We start from the raw sequence: 23,975 nt of genomic DNA, 5'->3' as shown, positions 1-23,975 counted from the left end.
AAAATAAAAATGGCGATGAAATCACAATCCAACCATTTCAAAAAATTAGTAAGTTATAAAACTATTTAAAGGGATGTCTTATAATTAATTTTTTAATTTTATTATAGATAGGGTCATTCTATGATGCATAATTAAAATCACGCCATTAATACCGTAATTAAACATTAATTATATAAATGTAACATAACACATGTAAATGTAACATAAAACTTGTAAATCAGCATTAAATATAAATTATGTACATGGAACATGAGAGTTGTAAGTAAAAGATAAAATAAGTAAATTAATATAGCAATGGAAATTTGGTATATTATTAAGCAAATAAAACAAGACTTACAAATGTAATATAAAACCTGAAAATCAAGTGCAAAATAAAATATAAATGATGTAAATGGAAGATAAAAACAAGTAAATTAACATATGAGTGTCGAATTGGTGTACCAGTGGTAAACAAAATAAAAACATACAAATATAACATAAAGTTGTTAATCAACAATTAAGTGTAAAATAAAATATAAATTATGAAAATAAAAAAATAAGACTTGTAAATGGAAGGTAAAACGAGTAGATTAATATAGGAGTGGTAAATTAGTGCATGTCATATAAAACTTATAAATCAACAATAAGTGCAAAATAAAATATAATACTTGTGAATAGAAGATAAAATAAATTAATTAATACAATAGTTATTGCAAAAACTAAAAATTTACAAATGTAAATTAAAAACTCATTATAACAATGATTACCTTATATATTTACTGATTTTATTTTTAAATTGAAAAATGATAGCTTTGGATTTATGTAATTCATGTGATGATTTATGTGAAATTTTGTTAAGGATAAAATTTATCTCAAATTGAATTTTGAAAAACTATTTTTTTTTTTCATGTTTTTCAAAGTTGTATATAGATAAGGTGATTTTGTATCATTCTAAGACTTCTCGACAACAATACCAAATAATTTTTAAATACAAGTGAAAGGTAAAGTTCGAAATTACATGAAATATATATAAAATTGAAAGTTATTTTCAAATTTATAGATGTATCATATATGTCTAGTATTATAAGAATATCTTTTTATTTTGTTTTGACTTGATCCATATTAAGAAAAACAATTTTTCTTAATTAACATATGTAGTAAAAAAATACTATGATAGAAAAAAATTTATAATTTCCTAGGATGAATGTAGAATTTATGGTTATACCCATTCAATAAAACTTATTCTAATTGTTCTTGATACAATTTTTTTTTATTTTTAATTAATGAGTAGATTTTTTCTTTGCTTTGTTAAATTAAAATGAATAAACAATTTTTTAATTAAAATTTAATGTTGATTTACAAACTTTACGTTATTTTTATAAGTGTTTCTTTTGTTTGTATTTTTAAAACATCTATTTACCACTCATATATTAATTTACTTGTTTTACTTTCTATTTATTAGTCTTGTGTATAATTTACAAAATTTATAGTTATCATGGTATTGATACCATAATTTTAATCATGGTATTATAGAAATTTTCTCATAAATAAGTTATAAAGCTTGAGTGTGTTGGGGATTTGCCAAGAAAATTTTTATTCTCACCTCATATAGGAAGACTCAAACTCTCAATTTCAAATTATAAAATGAAAGGATGACAATTATTAGACAAAAGAAAGAGTTGAAAATATATAATCTCTTTTGGTTATAATGCTCTCATTAATAAGATTGGAGAACGAAGATTGCAAAATAGATAATAATTTTAATTGGACAAACAAAATAAATTTGTTTCTATGACATGTGAGAAGATTCGAATCATTAACTTCAACGAAAAGACAAGAAGATAACGACCACACTTTTTTTTTTTTAAAAAAAAAAATACATATATTACAAATACAATTTTACACGACTCTTTAATAATCTGAAATTTGTTGATATTTAAAAAAGAGTGATCATTCTTCACGAGATTGTTGAAAAACGATCTCTTAAATTCAATGGAAGAACTTGAAACACAACTTTTTGCTGCCAGTTGATGAGAACGTCAACTGATAAAGAAGTGTGAGCTGATAATTTGGAAATGTTTTCCCTCCGATTGATAGCTTCCATCCACAACATATTTAAATCTGGACGGTGGTTGTACGATTGGACTTTGGAAGATGATCATCAAAAATTTCAAAGTCAATCCCCAGTGGGTCCTTACAATCACTGTGGATACCTACCACTACCAGGCTACCACAGCCTCCGCCCTCCAGGCCCGTTGTTCGTCCTACAGCACATTGGTGGACCTGCCCACATAATGCATTAAAGATGTGTTTATAAATTATCACGTGATATTGCATTACAGTGTAGTGTATTATTTAATACAAAATGTATTTTATTAACACTTTATTATTATATATAAAATATTTTATATTATTATTCATATTAAAGTAATTTTTTTATAATTATTAATATATTAAAAGTTTTCATTTTTATTTTTCTTAAATTTATTAATTTAATTTTTTAAATAAAAGTATAATTACCTACCACGGCTGCACAAACCACCGACCATATTTTGACATCTATTGACATAATTTTTTGTACCATTAGGTGTGTTTGGTTGGAGGATTTTTTTTTAATAAATGCGGGTATTTTATTTCAGAAATCAACTTTAAGATAACATTCTAAAAAAATTGGGTAATCCTCCAACCATACTAAGGATTCATAACACTGAAGCGCATATTTCGCTAATACATCAACCACATGGTTACAAAATCTATGAATATGCCGGAGTTGGAAGTTTTCACGCTCTGAAATTAGCATCTGAATCTCTGAAATAATCCAAAATAACTATGTATGTGTATGGCATTTGCATGAAATAAATTGAATAACCCGCAATGAATCCGACTCCACCATCAATGGAGACAAACTAGTCTTACTAGCAAGTCGGATACCAAAGCCAAGAGCTTCAGCCTCGGCTATATCAACATCATCGGAGAAGACACCTTGATCAACCCCCACAACCATAACCTGACCATTGCTATTACGAATTACAGTACCATAACCCACCTTTCCATTTTCTTTATCTACCGCTGCATCCGCATTTTATTTATACCAACCTGTTGGAGGCACCTCCCACTTCTCAGTAGATAAAACATCATTAGACTGCTCAAACCTTCCACCAACAGATTGCACAGAATCAAAAGATTGGAATAGACCTTCAACTCGAGCAACTACATGTGATGACTTTATTAAAAGTGGGGATTGAACTCTTTTTTAAAAAATTTATCCCACTCTCGTGTTTGGAGCTTTCAAGAGTATTAAGATTTAGTTATCCTAATCTCAATTTTGTAAAGGAAATTATCCCAAGAGTGGCCATGGGATTAGTTAGTATTGAATTATATTGATAACTCAATTAAATATAATAATTTATAAATATTAAAATTATAGCAATATGTGATAAATGTAATAAAAATATTGATTTTAATAATGTAAATAATAAATTATATTAAAAATCATTATTAATTTCACATTAAATTAAAATTCTATTTTAATTTATTTAATTATTAAATATTTTTATAATTTCAAATTTACAATGTAAATTAATTATTAAATTAATATTCAAAAATATAATTTTTTATAAAATAATAGATTATTGAATAAAAATAATATAAATATCATAAATATATTTAAAAAAATAAAAGTTATTTAAATTATGATTTATATTTCATTAATATCATTAAGGTTGATTTGTATCATTAATAATACAAAATTTTAGTTTATAATAATAATAATAATAATAATTGTAATATTATAATATAAGACATGATTATTTATAGTTCAATCCAATATTGCACTAAATACAACATAATACTATATGTAATCCAATCCGATTCGATCCAATCTAATCCAATCTGACATACCAAACGAGCCCTTAAAATTATTATCGCCGAATATGTGCAACCATATATAATACCGGTAGAAACAGAATTTTCATCAATCGTAAACATACGATCAAAGTTTTGATATTCAAAATTTTTAACTGTGGATCAACAACGGATAAAAGCCTTATTTCCGTCAATTTATGCACTATTGTGTCGCTTCGGATTTGGATAGAACCAAATTGGGCATCAAGTACCAAAATTATGTCGCTGACAATGAGCTGTTGTGATCGACGGTGGTTATTAAGGTTGTCGTTCAACTCTACTACTTTATTAGCCAATTATAAATAAATTAAATAAGCTTAACTGATTAGATAAAATCTTGTATTTAAAAGTTAAAACCATTGCCAAGCCGTTGGGGTCATGAGTTTCGATAAATCGTCGTTAGTGGCACTGAGCCTTCAATTAATGATGTCTCGCGCGCTCCATTTTATTTTGTCAAACACGTTGCAATCAATACATGGCCCGCCAATTATCCAACACAACGCAGCGTGCCAAACGACGCTTAAATGTCTATTGGAATGGCCGGAGGATATTTTGTGAGCAACTTTATTAAATGTAGATGGTTTATTTTCTGATTATTATTTTACATTTTCCCAATTCTCTCTGGGGATTTTTGATGGTCGGTGTGCAATTTTATGTTCGATTTTCTGGTCAACAAATTAATTAATGTTGTCTTCTTTTTTCAAAATAGACCTAAAGGTTGTACAAATCAAGATTGTGAATCAATCGTGTGTTGTTGTTTTTCCTACTAACAGAAGAAATTTAAAATTTCTGAAATTATTATACGATGAAAAGTTACCCAAAACTATTTTTTTTTTTTTTGCTTATCTAATATATTTATTTATATCCTCATTTAGTTTGTACTTCAAAGATGTTGAAATGCTTTTGGCGGTGTGTGTATACGTATATATATTTGATTCATGTCATGTTTATCTTTTAGTTACGTAATAAGAATGCAATTAGTGGTGAAAAAACATTTGAGATGTACATAAGCTTCCTAAATAATAAATATGATCAGGATCGTGCATGTTATTAAGCATGGTGGGTCTTGTGTCGTATAACCATTGACTAGGATATTAAATGCTAGCCAATGATTAAGTGACATGTAGCTCGGTGCATAAAATAATATGTGCAATGATGCACACTTACTCAGAAGTCTCTTAAATGCAATTTTTTTTTATGGAAGGTCCATTATTGTGGAATCCAATATTCAACCTTTCAAATCTTATACTCACCACAATTTTAATACCACAACTGAAATAGTTTATATCCACTCCAAGAGATCTTGTGGATGTAACTAATTAGCTCTAGTAAAATTTATCTGTGTTTTAATGAAAATTAATTGGTTACTGATTATAGAGTCTAACCACATTTTTTATTTTATTTTTGGCCTGATAATCCGCCAAGTCTCATATGATCTTACGAGGAGAGGTTAATTCTCCTCGTAAGATCATATGAGACTTGGCGGATTAGATGAGGGCAAGTCCCAACAGATTTTTTTGATGGAGCTTTACAATTCTCAACTAATGGATGCCACAAAGCATTTAACATTATTGACGACGGAATTACGAAATCGCCCTAGAAAATAGATATATGTGCTGCAGGACTTGACTGAGGACGGCTCGTTTTGCTTCTTCTGATCATTAATTTATCCACCTAACTAAATTAAAAAGATAAATTAAAATAAAAGAAAGTAACGATGCCGTTCTGATCCACGCAACGACCGTAGTATGCCTGATTAGACATGTAACTTGTAAGTTTGACAATTGACACCTACGATTAAGTGATGCCTGCATTTTAATTGGACCAAGAGGACGAAATTTTGTCAAATACTCAAATTATTTGAATATGATCGATCGATTCTTTACTCTTTTTTTTTTTTTTTCTTTGGTCAGAGTTCAATGGGACTAAAAGCTGCGGGTCAATTGCTAGCTATGACACTCAATGTGTTCTTATTGAGTTGTACATATAGTAAGAGTCATATATGTGCGTGTATATATTGAACATACGTGGTAAGAGTCATATTTAACATAAGGGAGATGTAAAGATTTGAATTGAACTAAAATATAGCTTCATTTAATTTAATATTCCACAAGAATTCTGTGGTCGCAGAAATCTGTTGGCAGTTTTGCAACTTGCTCCTAAAAATTTTGGTCCCCCGTTGAAGAGAAGCATTATCTTAATTCTACTTGAATTTTCTTCATATTGAGGTTAATTACATGATACATGCCCCAGAATATTTCCTTGATAGATTTATTAATTACTTTGTGTATGTCATACATTAATTTTCTTTTTTTTAATTAGTCAATACCTAGTTTGTTGGTTCCCTAATCTTGTGAAGACATGAACCAAAGAACAGCAGGATGAGAAAATACTTTATTTTTTGTTATTTAATTTATTTACTATTTTTATGATTATTAATTTTCAAGTTGGCTTTATTTAACGTAATATACAGACTAGGGGAGATTGGCAGTTTTCTTCTTATTGAAATCAAAATATACCACTTATGACTTACCCTCTTTATTGTTTTTATAGTAACCAATAACTTGTTTAATAGTATAATTTTACAATATTATGTTTATTTTAAAAAATAATTTTTTATATTTATTATAAATTAAATAAAAAAAGTATTAAAATAAGAAATATATGTATCGATGTGAATAAAAAATTAATAATAAGATTTTTTTTGTATTTTTTGTTATTTTTTAAATATTTTTTTATTTCCAAGACAAATTATCAATCAAATGACTCATTTACCCATCTTATTCTTTTAAATTTTTTTTATGCCAAAAGGAGTTTTGAATATTATGAAAATAATATGAAGTAAACAGTAAAAATTGATTTAAATAGGAAGAAATTAACAATCTTCTACAGATGAAAATACCACGTAACTCACATGATTATTTCCATTATTTTATATTATCTTTCTAACTTTTAAAGCCAACCTACTTTTATTCAATAAAAAGGTGTCGGACAATTCCATAATTTTGTGCAATTGAAGTTGTATTTGAGAAAATTTAATCCTCAATTCCATGCACCAACAATATCTTCAAAAGGCCTGCATTTCATTGATTAACCGATTCTCATTGCCAAACATTTATGTCTATTAACATCGTATAAATTTCATTGTCAAAACTTCACCATTGCCAAACTTGATGGATAAGTTTTCGGCAGTACGTACTCGGCTGCTAAATAGATTCTTAAAAAAAAAAAGAAAAGAAGCAAAATAACCCCATGATCAAATGATCCATTTCAAGGCTGATGATTACGTATGAGTCATCTTATAAGAAAATACCATGTTGAAACATCTATTTAATAATCCATTTCGCTGCCAAACTGGCGGCACTTTGGTGAGAGGCACGAAGGTCACTTGTAATTAATTGCCTTTCATTTATTTATATGTCTGCAGAAAGGAAAAGGAAAAGGAAATGAATCATTCCAGCACGCCACAGTTTTGCTATTGCTTTTTCGTATATTCCCAAATGCATCCATGCAAAGTGGATGAAGCTCTGGAAAAGAAGTTTGATTCTTTTGGGTAAAGGGTTCTTTATTATTAGATTTCTTGAAGTCGATCGATAAGGCAGATAAATATGTGATTATATATATGGATATTTGACATCAAAATGAACCCCGTTTTTACATTTATACACTTTTAAGTTTTGCTTTGCTAGTTTAGAGCAAGTATAATATTTGAGATCTACTCATATTTACAGCAGTAAATAAATCATTTTTTTAAAAAAAATTTCACACATGTAAGTAAATGTTCATTTTCACTCTCGAGTATTATGCATGTGATGGAAAATATTTTCTTACAAATATTTAGAAGCAGATGCAATTCATTAATTCTTAGCTTAGATAATTCAGATTATACTATAGATATGTAATTAATAGATGACTAATAGTGTATTTCCACATATATTTGTACATAAACAATTCGTACGGTATTGATATATAACAGGTAGATTATGCTACGTTTAGGACCAATATTCAAACTATAGTATAACAAATCTATCCAAGTAAGTCCATACAAATTTAGGCTTGTAATATATATATATTGTAGCAAAAGATTTTTTTTTTTAAATAAGAAAAATTTAGGATACTAGTTGTTTGGCAAAAAATCGTGGATGCTCTCAACAAATACTATCTTATCGGTTGCATTATTATTAACAAAAAAATAGAGGCACAGTAAAAAATCAATAGGTAAAAGAATATACTTGGCGAGTATATATTTATTTCTTTTTTTTAAAAAAAGATAAAAGAAGAAAAGACCCGAGACACATTAAGGGTTCAAGATAATGAAATTAAATAGCATCATCCTAAAAAAAGCAAAGTGATTCCGTATAAAGAAAAAGAAGAAAACAAACTGGTTAGTACGCTAACAAATATTTTTAAGGTGTTAGATAGGCTGACAAATGTTTAGGTGACTCATATTATCATATAACACATATGATGTCTTTTACATATTTCTTGCCAAAAGTTATTAGAAATGGTAACCACTTTTTCTCTATTTTCATATATTTTTCTAATAGAATAGGGTTATTGCATTCTAATATTTACTTTGAATACTCTGATTTTAATAAAATATTTTATTATAATATACCCATCATGCGAATTATTATTAAGGATAATTTATTATGAATAAATATTACATAATTGCTTTGAACACTCATACAATACACTCATTATTTAATGTATAATTCTCATTCATCAAATGCTAAAACTTTTATTTCTAATATCTTAATTAATATTTAGACATGTAATGCGGAAGTATTGATTTTAAAAAATTTTGACTGCAAAGTTTATGTCATAGTTTTTTTAAAAAAAATTGAAAGAAAACAAAAACATTTTAAACAGTCATTTTTTTGGGGTTGGTTTTCGACCCTTTTTATTCTTATTCTTCATGGTCTTCTTCTCTTCCTCCTTTTTTTGGATAATATTTATAGAATAATTGTTATTACGGTGCTCTTATTGCAAGTTATTTTGGGTGCAAAATATAAGATTGAACATTGTTTAAAACTTAACTTGATTATATTATTGTAAGTACGTGTTAAATCTCTTTCAATCGGCTGTGTGAAATAGCTTTATTAGTGTTTTAAGTAAATGAAGTTAATTAACTTAAATAATTTATGTAAGGTTTTTTTTTTTTAAATTTAAAAGAGTGTAAAAAAGTAACAAAGTATTTAAAATAATTAATAGATTGTAAATAACCCCATCCTTTTCAGTATGATGTTTTATTTGGTGGGTGGTTTGGTAATTGAGATGGTAAAATCAAATCTCCTGTGTTGAAAAAAAGGAACGCTGAGATTCAAACTTTACTTACATGATTCAGGAGGAAATGAGATTGTTGTTAGGCTAATGAATAAAACAATAAAATGCTTAATTATATATCCTTTACTTTTTCAAACTATGATTAAAAATTCCATTAGGATTGCATTCCAAAAAGTCCAATACTCATTTCTTGATTAATATTACAAGATTTTTTATGTTCGCCAAAATTCAAAAGCCTAAAATTTCAACCGACAACAAAAAGAAGCCATCAGGTATACATCTTGCAGAAGCAAAAAATCTAGCTAGTTCAAAGCTAGCATGTGGATTTCCGAAACAACAAAATATTATAACATCAACTTAAGTCAATATGGAAGTGATTAGTTCCTAAATGCCCATCTTTTTACTTGGTTTGATAGGGTCGATCAGGGGTGACCATGATGCCACCATGACTCGCTGCGTTTATGATGAAAGGGGACAAACCAAAAAATCTCTCTGAAAGTTGGTGATATTTATTTATTTATTATAGATTAGCAGAGGTCCACAAAGAAAGTTGAATAATTTTGCCTTAGGTTAAAAACAAATGGAGTGGCTTTTGTGGTCCAATTCCACTTTCGACTTTCAAGTTGCCACTTCTTGCTTGATCAATTGAATCCATTTTCATCTATAAGCATATTAATTTGCAAGATTATCAAAGTTCTCCCTTCAACTCAATTACTTTATTTTAGTTTAATTTTTTAAAAGAATAAAGAAATTGAAATATATTTGACTTCAACTAAATCAATCTGTAAAAATCTTAATTACTTAAAAGATTTTACTAAATTTTAGAAAATAAATTTAATGAATTATTTCAAACTTTTAACGCGACAGACTACAAATATATTTAAATTTTTTAAAAAAGGATCCAACTATGATGATTTAATTTAAAGAAAGAACGTATATGGTCATAGTGTTACGAAATTTTATTAAATAGGATTTGAATTCACATGGTGCAGCCGCAACATATGAGACTTTGTCTAAAAATATTCATGTTTTATTCATTTATTTCTTCTCTGTAGTGTAATCCACAATCATGCCATGCAACATGCTAAAGGAGAGAGGGGCATTATTGCCATTTCTGTACAAGACAAGGACATTTGATGTCCTTGCAGGGGAAAAAAAATAAAAATACACACTTGTAGATGATAGATCCCCCAATAAGGCCGAAGCCCCAACTTTCCCTTTGCCTTCCTATTATTTTTTGTTCTATTGCAACCGCGTGCTTTACTCGGAAACCAGGAAAACTCGTATTTGACTCAGAAAAGTAAATAAATCAAAATAATAATAAAAAATGTTTCATGAAAACATAGAAAGCAAATCAGAAAAGTAAAAAGGGAAGACAAATAAAAATTTGAAAAACGTGTGGACGGTGTGATGACCAATTTACTCAATTTTCCTTATAAATAGTTATAAACACATATGACATTACCACACACAACTTATTTTGCCAAAATCCAGCTTCGCTTAGCACATCTCTTGAAAGCTCCTGCAGCTTATTCAACTTCTGTTTTCAGAGGGATAATAAAAAAGAAAAAAGAAAATCGATGGCACTGACTAGAGAATTCATGGGTGCTTTTTCAATATTTGAGAGATCGTCATCATCATCATCATCAAAAGTGCTTTTAAACCAAAGTACTTTTTGGCAAAACAAGCTGCTGCAACAAAAGCAGTTTTTGGTACCCGTGCAACAGAGAAGAGTGCATTCGAGGAAAGCAGGAGCAGCAGGTGTGAGGAGGGGGATTAATAATCCTGTGGCTGCTCTAAGTGAAGATTTGGTAAAAGGAGCTGCTTCCTCTGCCGTGCCCGGGGCTGCTGAAAAGCCAGTGAAGTTTAAGGTGAGGGCTGTGCTGACGGTGAAGAAGAACATCAAAGAAGATTTCAAAGAGACCCTTGTTAATCAGTTTGATGCTTTAACTGAAAAGATTGGCAGAAATGTCGTTCTGGAACTTGTCGGCACTGAAGTTGATCCCAGTAAGTGCTTTTGCAGCTTATGCCCACAAATTAATTTTTGTTCTTTAGCCTTTAGCCAAAAGCAGCCATTTCCCTTTGGATCTTCGCTGCATATGATTCTCATGGGTTAATTTTTGTCAAATTTGTTATTTATAATTTCTTTTATTCTTATAAAAGGAACAAAGGGACCAAAGAAAAGCAGAGAAGCAGTTCTGAAGGATTGGTCAAAGAAATCAAATGTTAAGGCTGAACGGGTCCATTACACGGCTGAATTTTTAGTGGACTCAAATTTTGGGACGCCTGGTGCAATCACAGTTGCCAATAAGCACCAAAAGGAATTCTTTTTGGAAACTATTACCATTGAAGGTTTTGCTTGTGGCCCTGTTCATTTCCAATGCAATTCTTGGGTTCAATCCACAAAAGATCATTCTGGAAAAAGGATATTCTTCGCTAATCAGGTAATTTTTTATTTTATTTTTTAACTTTCGTATAGTTTTTTTTTTAAAATTTTTTTTTTGGCCTTTTGTCAACTGTTCTGAACAATGCTTGCCAGTTAGATTTTTTCAATTTGTTCATTCATGGCAAAATTGATGTAAAGTCAAAGCCATATAATTTAGTCTTTGAATTTTGTCAATGACCAAGAAGCTGAACAATTCAGAGTCAGGTTAAGGCAGCTGCACGTATGAAGCTTATGTTATTGAAATTCCTATCAAGTGGATCAAAAAATAAAAATTAACTTCATCATCTATATCTATAATTAATAAATATTCCAGACCCAATTAGAAAATAGAGAAAGAAAAAGAAAATAGCAATCATTATATATATTTAGAAATACTATTATTAATATTCTCGTATAATTAATTAGATGTAGCAACATATCTGCACGGGGGACCATACATTTAATCAATTTCTTATTCAATTATTCATTTCGTTTGTTTTGGAAGGTATGGTGACATGACACAACCACCATATAATAAATAAACTTGGGCGACCACTAACCAATAACCACATGCACATCCCACTCATGATTTGACATGCATGGTACTGCATTTGTATCAAGTTATTTTATATTTTTCAATTTAATTTTATATGATCTTTGAATTTGAGCAGCCATATTTACCGAGTGAGACGCCAGCTGGGCTTAGAGCACTAAGGGAGAAAGAGCTCAAAGACATTAGAGGCACAGGCAAAGGAGTTAGAAAATTATCGGACAGAATTTATGACTATGATGTGTACAATGATCTGGGAAACCCAGATAGAGGAAGTGAATTTGTTAGACCATCTCTTGGTGGTGAACAAAGACCATACCCCAGACGGTGTCGTACCGGTCGCCTTCCAACTGATACAGGTGAAACGAAATTAATAAAAAGAAAATCTTTCATACACAAAGATTTTGGTATATCTGACAAGCGTATGTATATTTTTGTATATCTTCTGACCCGCGTCCATTCGATGTATGTTCGGCAGATCTGCTTGCGGAGAGCCGTATAGAGAAGCCACTGCCAATTTACGTGCCAAGAGATGAACAGTTTGAGGAGTCCAAGCAAGACGCATTTTCAGCTGGAAGGCTTAAAGGCGCTCTTCACAACTTAATCCCTTTATTAAAGGCCAGCATTTCTGCTCGTAATCATGATTTTAGCGGCTTTTCGGATATTGACAGCCTCTACAGCGAAGGACTCCTCCTCAACTTAGGGTTAAAAGATGGGCTTCTGAAGAAGCTCCCATTGCCGAATGTTGTTAGCAAAATCCAAGAATCTAGCCAAGGTCTCCTCAAATATAACTCTCCCAAGATTCTTTCCAGTAAGTACTCAGTCTCCGCCTTTTTTTTTTCTTTTTCTATCAAATATTTCTTCATTAAAAATAAATTTTCGTTCATTCGTGTACTCTTAAGAACATACGTTAAGAAAGAAAGATTTTTAATTTTCAAAAATTTTATAGAAATTGAAGTTAATTACACACTAATTAAAAAAGCATAAAATCAATTTTTTTTTTTTATGCATCTTCTAAACTTAGAATAGGCATATGGAAAACCTTACAATATATATATAATTTTTTTTTTGGTGTTATATTTTAACAAATTTATGTGAAGGGCAATTTTCTTTGTCGTAACAAATATCATGCTTTTTAGTGGGATCTTGATGATGCTCCATATTACTAGTGGGGGACAAATGAGAATGTCAAATCTATGAATATATAAAATAAAATAAATAACTTCATGTGCTAGTAGTTGCTTTTGTAAAACAAAAGAAAATCATTAATAATTTCTTAATCCTATAATTTGCCTCAGAGAAATGAGCAAAATGACCCACCTTTAGATTGCAGTGTCACCTATCACTTTCCTTACATGTAAAGTGCTTTCTGAGCTTGCACATATTTAACATGTGGGCATAATTGCACGATGGTTTGAATTTGTTTACTTCCTTTCTTTTTCGTAATGGAATGAAAATTATTATTTTAATGAAAAGCCAAGATCACTTTCACAAAACCAACGCATGTGATCCACATTTGCAGGGGATAAATTTGCCTGGTTGCGAGATGACGAATTTGCCCGTCAAGCTTTAGCTGGAGTTAACCCGGTCGGCATTGAAAGGCTTCAGGCTTTCCCACCTGTAAGCAATCTTGATCCCAAGATCTACGGTCCACAAGAATCCGCATTGAAAGAAGAACACATCATAGGCCAACTCGATGGCATGTCCGTACAACAGGTAATTAATAAAAAAAATTCTATTTGAATTTTAATCCTCTCTTAATTTCATCTCCGATTGGCATGTCACATTAAATTCTGATAAGGGCCAATTTTATTATTTTCTTTTTCAGGCCTTGGACGAGAATAAATTGTACGTGTTGGATCACCATGACATTTACCTTCCATTTCTAGACAGAATAAATGCACTTGATGGTAGAAAAGCATATGCAACTCGTACAATATTTTTCTTGAATTCTCTTGGCACTCTTAAGCCCATTGCCATCGAGCTCAGCCTCCCACCGTCCGGACCGAGCTCCCGATCAAAGCGCGTGCTCACACCTGCTGCCGACGCCACTTCCAATTGGCTTTGGCAGATTGCCAAGGCCCATGTCTGCTCCAACGATGCCGGGGTGCACCAACTTGTTAACCATTGGTAAGCAAATTAAATCGGTTTGATTGCTCGCAGCTTTTATCAAAATTATGGCATTTTGTTTTCCATTTTTATGTTGGCTAAATTATGGAAATGATATGTTTGATTGTATAGGTTACGTACGCATGCATGCATCGAGCCTTTTATTCTAGCAGCACATAGACAATTGAGTGCAATGCACCCAATTTACAAGCTTTTGGATCCACATATGAGATACACATTGGAGATTAATGCTCTAGCTAGGCAAAATTTAATCAATGCCGATGGTGTGATTGAGTCTTGCTTCACTCCTGGCCGCTACTGCATGGAAATGAGCGCCGCCGCGTACAAAAATTGGCGGTTTGACAAGGAAGGCCTCCCCGCAGATCTCATCCGCAGGTAAACACTACTGAATAATTACCTAGTTTATCCTATGTGAGTCGGAACATATTTATATTGAGTTTGAAAAACTTTGTAGCGGCATGCATCTATACTACTTCATTGACATGTTCATATGTTTGCTCATATTTGTGTATTAAAATGTGATCAGTTAATCTGAAAGAAGTTTCTCTTTTCATTATGCAGAGGCATGGCAGTACCTGACCCAACACAGCCACATGGTTTGAAGTTGCTAATTGAGGACTACCCATACGCAGCAGACGGACTTCTAATTTGGTCAGCAATTGAGGATTGGGTGCGCACTTATGTGAGCCATTACTACCCAAATTCAAGCCAAATTTGTGACGACAAAGAGCTACAATCATGGTACGCTGAGTCCATCAACACAGGCCATGCCGATCTTCGCCACGAAAGCTGGTGGCCCACATTAATCAACGGTGATGATCTGGTGTCCATCCTAACTACGATCATCTGGCTCGCATCTGCACAGCACGCTGCACTCAATTTTGGACAGTACCCGTATGGTGGTTACGTGCCCAATCGCCCTCCCCTAATGAGAAGATTAGTACCCGACGAAAATGACCCCGAGTATACCAGTTTCTTAGCTGAACCACACAAGTATTTCCTGCTGGCATTGCCAAGCGTACTACAAGCGACCAAATACATGGCCGTGGTAGACACATTGTCTACACATTCGCCGGACGAGGAGTACCTCGGGGAACGACAACAGCCGTGGATTTGGTCCGGCGATGGTGAGATAACCGAGGCATTTTTTGAATTTTCTGCGGAGATAAGACGGATAGAAAAAGAAATCGAGAAAAGAAACAGTGATCCAAGCCGGAGGAACCGGTGCGGCGCCGGCGTTTTACCATATGAGCTACTGGTACCGAGTTCGGAACCTGGAGTAACATGCAAAGGTGTTCCAAATAGTGTATCAATATGAGCCCAAAGGGAGCTCACATGGTCATGTTTGACCAACTTTGGTATATAACTTAAATATTAGATATCTGTAGTCTGTAGAGATGCCGGCTATTAATGGTCATTATACCAATCAAATATTTTGTACCAAGCTAGATTCTAAGTAATTATGTGCCATTGAGAGCACATTAAACTTAGAATTGTATATGCAATTGAGTATACAAGAATAATGTTTGTAGTTACCGTATCATATAATTCGTGGTGTAATAAGTAGACTTTTTACTTCTTAATGGTCTTTGCTTTATATGACCAAATTATAACATTATTATACTTTCATCTTGATCACTAACTGTTAGATGATGTCACTTTGTACGTGCCAGTGAATCGGCTCATTATGTGTGATTCATGTGTTCGACAGAACTGTTCCTTTTTGGACCGAAATCGATTCTCTGTACTAAAATATTTAATAATTGTTAAGGAAGCTCATGTGAGCCAGATAGTCAGCAAAGCAGAGGATTGTAACAGCTGCAGCTCACGGTTACAAGTTGATGACTTGGCATGCCAGCTAGCACCTGGTGGTTACATCATTTCTTGTACACGTGAATATTAGTTTTTAGTTAGTTATAATAAGCTGTTAAGCATGATTAGCTGGTTGAATTAGTTTAGCTAATATCAGCTATGTAGATACGTTAGTATATAAAGAAACTTTGTACATTTACTCTGTATTCGATTAATTGGAATAAAAGCAATTTCTCAGAATCATTACATTTTCTTTCAATACTTTCTTAGTTACCAAACAAGCTGTTTTCTCACTATAATTGATCATGGAAAAGCTTGACATATTAGATGGCCCTTTATCTTGAAAGTATTATGACTAGAATGATTGTTTATTTCTTTTATAATATTGTGCTATAGATATATTTATAATAATAAACGCTTAAAATTTACTTATTATTTATTATCTAATAAATATCAATCACGTTACTTCAAAAAATTCAGTTAAACTCGTGTCAATATTAAAGTCTAAGTTCTCACCAGTTTCTATTTAAGCTTATTATTTAATAGTGAGCTAGTGCCGTCAACGGTGTTGAGGACACTAATGAGGGCACTAGCTTAATTTTTATAGATCCAAAATTTAATCTATAGTAATTTGATCCTTGCAAGCCACTAAATGCTGCTTTCTCATGTTATTAAGTGGGATAGAGCTTCTTAGGAGACTTATCACTTCTAATATTTTTCTTTTAATTTTAACAATATTTTTTTTGTCCTACTATTATTTGAGAAGTTAGACGTCCAAATAATTAAAATATATGATGATTTTCTTCCACCCCAACATGGAAATATTGTGGTTATGATATTTTTGTTAAGTTATGGTTAAATGAAGTATCTTTTTTTTTTAAATAAAAAGTTTCAAAAGCTCAAATTTGAAGGATTTGTGGCCATAGAAGGTTAATTTCAGCATATTCACCACTATGTCAACCAAAAGAGCCGACCGAGATTGCGGAGGATTATGCGAAGAGACTAAAAAGTTGCGAGTGCGGAACTCTTATGATTTATTGTGTTCATACTACCTACATATTTATCAATGAATCCTCAATTGAAATATTGTTATAAGTGCAGTTTTTTTTCCCCTCCTTTTAAAGTCATTAAAACCTTGACTATCAATTGGCGATGCATGCTTGATATTATATTGTTGTGTTAGTTAAGATGAAATTTATTATTAGTTTGTTGAGAAGGAAAATAAAAATAAAAGTAAAAAAAATCAATGTAAACACAATATTTCGCAACAAACACCGAGTAAAGGATGAAACACAAACCAGTAACCACTGACATATTGAGCCACCGGCTGCATTGACCCGGGTCAAATATTAAAAAATTCAATCATTCTTAAAGCTACGTTCCTCGCAAACTTGCTGAGAAAGCGAGAGGCAATAATAAATTTTCTTTAAAAAAGTTGAGTCAAAAGTCAAGTCATTCCCACTCGGACACGTCCTTTCCTGCATCGTGTAACGCATACTTTCCAAGACATTCATGATAAACAAAAAGAAACAAATCGTGTGAAACTTTCATGGTAGATATAGCAACTTCACGACATTGCTAACTTAATTTTCTTTCACTTTCTTAAATACCAGCAATTTAAAACAAGTTTGTTGGTTGTTGAATCTTTGAAAACAAATCGTGTGAAACTCTATGGGAAAATACAATATATCCATTTAAATAATTGCGCCAATGGACATAGATAGATACATGTATTTTTCACTTAATTTCTCGGTGATTTCTGAAGTCTCCTGGTCAAGAAGAAATCAGCAAATTGCAAAGCCAAATCAGCACTCTGTAATTATAAGACGGTTTCAAGGAAACTTTCGTAAAGTCCTTGGACCCGTCCCTCTTAGAAAAACGTTCATTTACATGTACTTCTTGGTATGTAAATTAAGCCACCAAAAATTTGGAAGGGTAGAAAAACAAACGTGTATCGCATCATCACCCACCAAACACAATACCAAGGCAGCATGAATAACGCCAATGAAAATAAGGCTGGTCAATAAAAATATCGAAATCTCAAAGACTTGTGTTGGTCACTCTCTTACTATAAATACCCACCAGCAGCACTTGTAACTACACACCATAATCAACTTGAAAGTAACACTCCAATACACTAAAGCTAGATTTACAACAATGGAGCTCATTCATCCCTCTTGGGTTTCCTACTTGACCGCTTGGCTAGCAACCCTTGCCCTCGTCCTCCTCTCCGTTCGTCTCAGGCGCCGGAAACTCAACTTGCCACCGGGTCCAAAACCCTGGCCGATCATTGGAAACCTCCACCTCATCGGCTCACTTCCCCATCGGTCCGTCCATGCGTTGTCAGAAAAATATGGGCCCATTATGCAGCTCAAATTCGGGTCATTCCCCGTTGTCGTGGGCTCTTCCGTTGAGATGGCTAAGGTTGTCCTCAAAACCCATGATGTACTGTTTGCTGGCCGCCCCAAAACAGCCGCAGGCAAGTACACGACCTTCAATTACTCAGATATTACATGGTCACCTTATGGACCATACTGGCGTCAGGCACGTAAAATGTGTTTAATGGAATTGTTTAGTGCCAAACGCCTCGAATCATTCGAGTACATAAGAGTACAAGAATTGAAATTACTTCTCAGTCGCTTGTATGAATTATCCGGCAAGCCAATTATGTTGAAAGATCACCTTTCTGATTTGAGTCTTGCTGTTATAAGCCGTATGGTTTTGGGGAAGAACTACACAGATAAGCAGCAAGAAAACGAGATCGTGACACCGCAGGAGTTCAAGGCCATGCTTGATGAATTGTTCCTGCTTAATGGGGTTTTAGATATCGGCGATTCGATTCCTTGGCTAGGGTTCTTGGATTTGCAAGGTAATATAAAGAGAATGAAGGCTTTGGCTAAGAAGTTTGACAAGTTTCTGGAGCATGTGCTGGATGAACATAACGCTAGAAGAAAAGGGGTCGAAAATTATGTGGCTAAAGATATGGTGGATGTGCTTTTGCAGCTTGCTGATGATCCTTCTCTTGAAGTCAAGATTGAAAGACATGGTGTCAAAGCTTTTACACAGGTATATATTTTCAACTCTGTATTTATTATTATTATTATTATTCATATTTCTGTTGCAAGAGATTTTGCCTATACGTGCACATAGCTAGCTAAAGTCAAATAAACTAATTTTTCTCTTTAATTATTATTATTCTTCAAAGGAATAATTATCAAAATAAAACATCTTTTGGGTGATGAAGTAAATTTGGGGTTCACATCAAATTCAACACTCTCCCTTATTTCTGGGCAACTTCTGATAAAATTCCAAACACTTACGACATGGATAATTTGTATGGATTGGGAGAAAAGAGTCACTGGCTTTTACAACTTTGGGTAGACATCGAAATCTCAATTTACTGGTAGCAAATTGTCATGTAGCAACGAATTGCTTGCTTTTTTTGTTCGTTGCCAAGTATCTTTCAATACTGTGGACCTGTCGAATTTATTGAAATTGCTTGCTTTTTTAGTACGTTGTTGGATCAAAATCTTCAAGGCATGTCTCAGTTGAAATATATATAGTTATAATATAAAGCTGAGAACATTATACATGTAAACATCAAGACTACAGTAGGGAGAAAAGCGATACAAGAAAGAAAATTTTGACTAAAAGATAAATTATTTGGTATAATTAATTTATCATGTATGTATCAGTATTCTATTGATTGTTCTCATTTTTGTACATCTATCATTTTTCTATGAAGGAACATTACAAAATTAATAATTGTGGACTCCATTAAATTCTCATGTATATAAACATCACGTGAATCGTTTAAAATTAAACCTGTCAGCCGACCAGTGTGCGCCGTGGGCTCATTTTTGCTTTTGCATGTAATTTTATTTTTCTTGAAGATTTTACCGGTTCATCAGTTCACCGGCCATCAAAGAAATTGATCGCTACTACATAGTTTCGAAGTTTCCACATAACTAAAATATAGTTCAATAACCAATTGATTTCAGAGTCATTTAGCTAGTGAGAGCCTAAAGTTTAGTCTGAAAATTCTTGAAAGTATATGTTCAGGCACACGATTTCTAATCTTTTATCTCTTGTATAATCCAGGACTTAATTGCTGGTGGGACTGAGAGCTCAGCAGTAACAGTGGAATGGGCCATCTCTGAACTAATAAAAAAACCCGAAATCTTTGAGAAAGCAACAGAGGAACTAGATAGAGTAATTGGAAAAGAAAGGTGGGTTGAAGAAAAAGACATCGTTAATCTCCCATTTATTGATGCCATAGTTAAAGAAACAATGCGTTTGCACCCTGTGGCTCCTTTCCTAGTGCCCCGAGCGGCTAGAGAAGATTGCAAGGTAGCCGGCTACGACATCCCAAAAGGCACTCGAGTCCTTGTTAGTGTATGGGCGATTGGGAGAGACCCAAGTTTGTGGGAAAAGCCAAATGAATTTTATCCTGAGAGATTTATTGGAAAATCAATTGATGTTAAAGGCCATGATTTTGAGCTGCTGCCATTTGGGGCTGGGAGAAGAATGTGTCCAGGGTACAGTCTCGGGCTTAAGGTGATTCAAGCAAGCTTAGCTAATCTTTTGCATGGATTTGCATGGAAATTGCCCGGAAATATGAGCAATGAGGAGCTGAATATGGAGGAAATTTTTGGGCTTTCTACCCCGAGAAAGTTTCCACTTGAGGTTCTGGCTCACCCAAGGCTTTCGCCCCATCTTTACAATCTGTGACTGTGGCTTCCAAAATAATTAATTATGGCGTAGCGTACGTTTGAGTAAGTGGTTTGTTAGTGCGAAAAGGCCATGGATTTGCAGATGTAATGAGATTTTAAACCCAAACTAACGTGCGCTGCTGTTTGGGCCCAAATAACGTCTCATCTTTTGATATTTAATCTTATTGTTAGGGTGTTGATGTATCAATAAAAAATCCTCGTACAACCGCACTTCGTTACAATACAAAATATTTGTAGTTTGTTAATTTTTTTTTTGTCGGTTTACTTTTCTCTTTTCAATCTGATGCGATTATTAGCTTAAATTAAGCATTAATTCCAATTGTTTCTGTGAGTGTGAGAGTTTTTTTCTTGTGGATGGAACCGTAGTACACCTTGTGAATTGATTAGTGTGATGCACATACACATCACAAATCATACAATTACTTCTATAATTAATAATGCTATACTTACTAAGTTTAAATATTTAGTCAGGATATTCAACTAATATGTCACGAATCATTTAATAACATGGATATGATATGAATTGATTTTATTATTAATTACTAACCTATTATTTTTACAACCCACTTAACAGATGCCACATAAGATGCCACGTCATTAAATATCACAACTGAGTATCCAAAGTGAGTAAGCATAACATTACTCTTTTAAAATTCAAGGCTTTTTTTTTGTGTGTAAAACACATGTCACTTTTATCAATAGGCAAGTAAACATATTATAAAAAAAATATTTTTAACTGAGTTTAAGAGTAACTAAAGCCAAATTTTGTAATAATAATAATAATAATAAGAAACTACGGTCAATTTACTTTGGATGCGCACAATTAAAAAGGAAAAAACGACCACGATCATTAGAACAATAATAAATTACATAACAAATTATTATTATTATTATTCTAACAACATTCATGCTCTTCACACAAAAAAAAAATGTCTAGATTTTCAAATATGAAATTTAATTGATAATTTCTTTGAATACATTAGATAGAAGTAATTCTCTTATGCAGATGTTTGGATTTCTTAAAATGCGGATTCAAGATTTTACAATGTTATAAACTAGTAGAATTCAAAATCCGCATTTGAAAAGAATAAGAGTGCCCATGTCTAACAATGATTAGAGTAGGTAGTGCAATATAAAAATACTAAAATATAAATTTCTTTATGCTTGTCACGACTGGAAGCCCCAAGCCAATAGTTTGCTGTATTAATTAGTTATATAAGTGTGAGAGCATTAGAGCAAATTCAAGATAATTTATTCTAACCTTGACAATCTGATAAAAGTCAATTTATAAAATGAACTTTAGTTCATATTTCAATTTCATGTTGGCATCAGATCACAGTTAGCTGTATAAAGTTTGAAAAATGTCACCAAAATACCTGGAAAATCTAGTTCATTTTATAAAAGGAGGCATGCTCGTTACCGCAATTATTGACTCCAATATGTTAGAATCATTTCATTCTATTACGTGTTTTACAGTTATATACCCTATAATAAAATAGTAAATAGAATTTAAGAACCGAGAGATAAATTGGTTATTTTTTTCTCTAATAAAATTTCCATTAATGCAGAAGAGAAGTTACAGGTGCTGATAAATTTGGTTTCCACGCTCATCCAAAAGCCAAAACATATCGTGTATTACCTCATAAGTAATAAATTTCCTTTGAAGTACCCCATTTGCATTGCAATAACTGAAATATATCAGTGAATCTCGGAAAGTTATCTCCTAATCGCCTGAGGAATATTGAAAGTGCACATAGATATCACGAGTCGTTGATGATATATTAGAACTATCTCAAGTTTTAACTTTATATTAACCCACCACTTTTTCATTAACTTTATGGTTAAAGAATCTAAGATAAAATATTATTATTAGACTTGCAATGTAATTAGAAATAAATAAATAAGTATTGTTGCAAAGGTGTTATTGTAATTTTTATTTAAATTTCAGTGTTAATTTAATAAGTTAACTTTTTTTTTCTATTTCATTAATGCCACCAAAAATATTGTTGCAAGAGTATTATCGTAAAAAACAAAAAAAAAAGATAAAAATATCACATATTTAATAATAGAAGTGTCTTGAAATATTTTTTTAAAATATAATAACTAAAAAAATACTTGACTTAAAATATAAAAAGTAAACAAACATTTACCTTTTTTGAGCATATAAATTTTCCGGCCAATGCCACGACATGGTTTAAAAATTGAGGTCAACCGGTCCATCTGCAATTATAGGAAAAAAAAATACTGAAAGAGAAATTTTGTTTAAAGTATAACAAATGAGGATGACTTTAGTTATTAAATAAAATAAAATCCTAAATTTGGCAACCTCCATCCGCTAGATTAATTATTTAAGCCCAGCGTGCTGTTACAGTATTTCTCACCAATTTGACTCAAAGAGAAAGCGGCTAGAGAGCATTTTCATGATCTTTTTGTTAACAAAAAAATTGAGTTATAAAATTTTGGTAAAAGGTTTTAAAAAAAAATATATCTTTTATTTTATTATAAATTATTTATTGTTACCCAGATGTTTTTGTATTTTCATACCCATTTTTTTTTTGTTCATAATTATGGTTTAATTTGTATTCTTAACGAAACTTATCATAGCTAGCTGCAAGTTATTTGTAGTGCATTATGTCAAGAAGAAACCAAGCAAGATCCCATTCTCTTTTTGGTAAAATTAACTATTTCCCACTCTTATTTTAAAAATTAACCAAACATCCCCTCACCTTAATAGTTGAGAAGTGGGTGGTTTTTATAATATTTTTTTTCTTTTATTGAGTGATTGAATAATAATATATTGATAGTTTGATGGTGATAAGCAACCTCACTTCTCACCTTTGTGAGGTACTAGGGGAAAGACATTTAGAAGAAGAGTTAGGCCTACTCAAAGACTTTATTATCTGAACTGCGTCATCGTAGATTTGATCACGTGTAATTAAAATTGAGGACAATTTTTTGATTTGATACAGTTTGAATTGTAAACATTAGTAAACTTACGATGCAATAAAAAATAAATAAGTAAAAATATTAAATAATAATACTCACACATATGATCAGCAGCCCCTAAAAAATACCCTTAATTTTACATTTATTGATATTCATTGATTTAAATTAAATTAATAGAGAAAATTTATTGAATTAAATATTTAATTTTTTA

General features: G+C 31.8%; 2 protein-coding genes across 2 annotated transcripts; both read left to right on the top strand.

Moving 5' to 3' along the window:
• The first annotated feature begins 10,629 nt into the window (after window positions 1-10,629).
• LOC18036426 (linoleate 13S-lipoxygenase 3-1, chloroplastic) lies at window positions 10,630-15,816 on the top strand. Its single transcript, XM_006426618.2, has 8 exons — window positions 10,630-11,175; window positions 11,332-11,612; window positions 12,265-12,502; window positions 12,622-12,954; window positions 13,666-13,859; window positions 13,972-14,273; window positions 14,385-14,648; window positions 14,835-15,816. Exons 1-8 carry the CDS (start codon window positions 10,749-10,751, stop codon window positions 15,589-15,591), a joined length of 2,796 nt encoding a protein of 931 aa, XP_006426681.1. The 5' UTR covers window positions 10,630-10,748; the 3' UTR covers window positions 15,592-15,816.
• Window positions 15,817-18,126: 2,310 nt separating this feature from the next.
• Window positions 18,127-21,023, top strand: LOC18036422 (cytochrome P450 71A1). The gene is made up of 2 exons (XM_006426617.2): window positions 18,127-19,151; window positions 20,187-21,023. The coding sequence occupies exons 1-2, from the start codon at window positions 18,243-18,245 to the stop codon at window positions 20,814-20,816; spliced, it is 1,539 nt and encodes a 512-aa protein (XP_006426680.1). The 5' UTR covers window positions 18,127-18,242; the 3' UTR covers window positions 20,817-21,023.
• Window positions 21,024-23,975: the final 2,952 nt, after the last annotated feature.

The sequence above is a fragment of the Citrus clementina genome, unplaced genomic scaffold (assembly GCF_000493195.1).
Source record: "Citrus clementina cultivar Clemenules unplaced genomic scaffold, Citrus_clementina_v1.0 scaffold_7, whole genome shotgun sequence".
Lineage (NCBI taxonomy): Eukaryota > Viridiplantae > Streptophyta > Magnoliopsida > Sapindales > Rutaceae > Citrus > Citrus x clementina.
The sequence above is the reverse complement of the archived record's forward strand: the minus strand, read 5'-3'. Positions and strand labels throughout refer to the sequence as shown.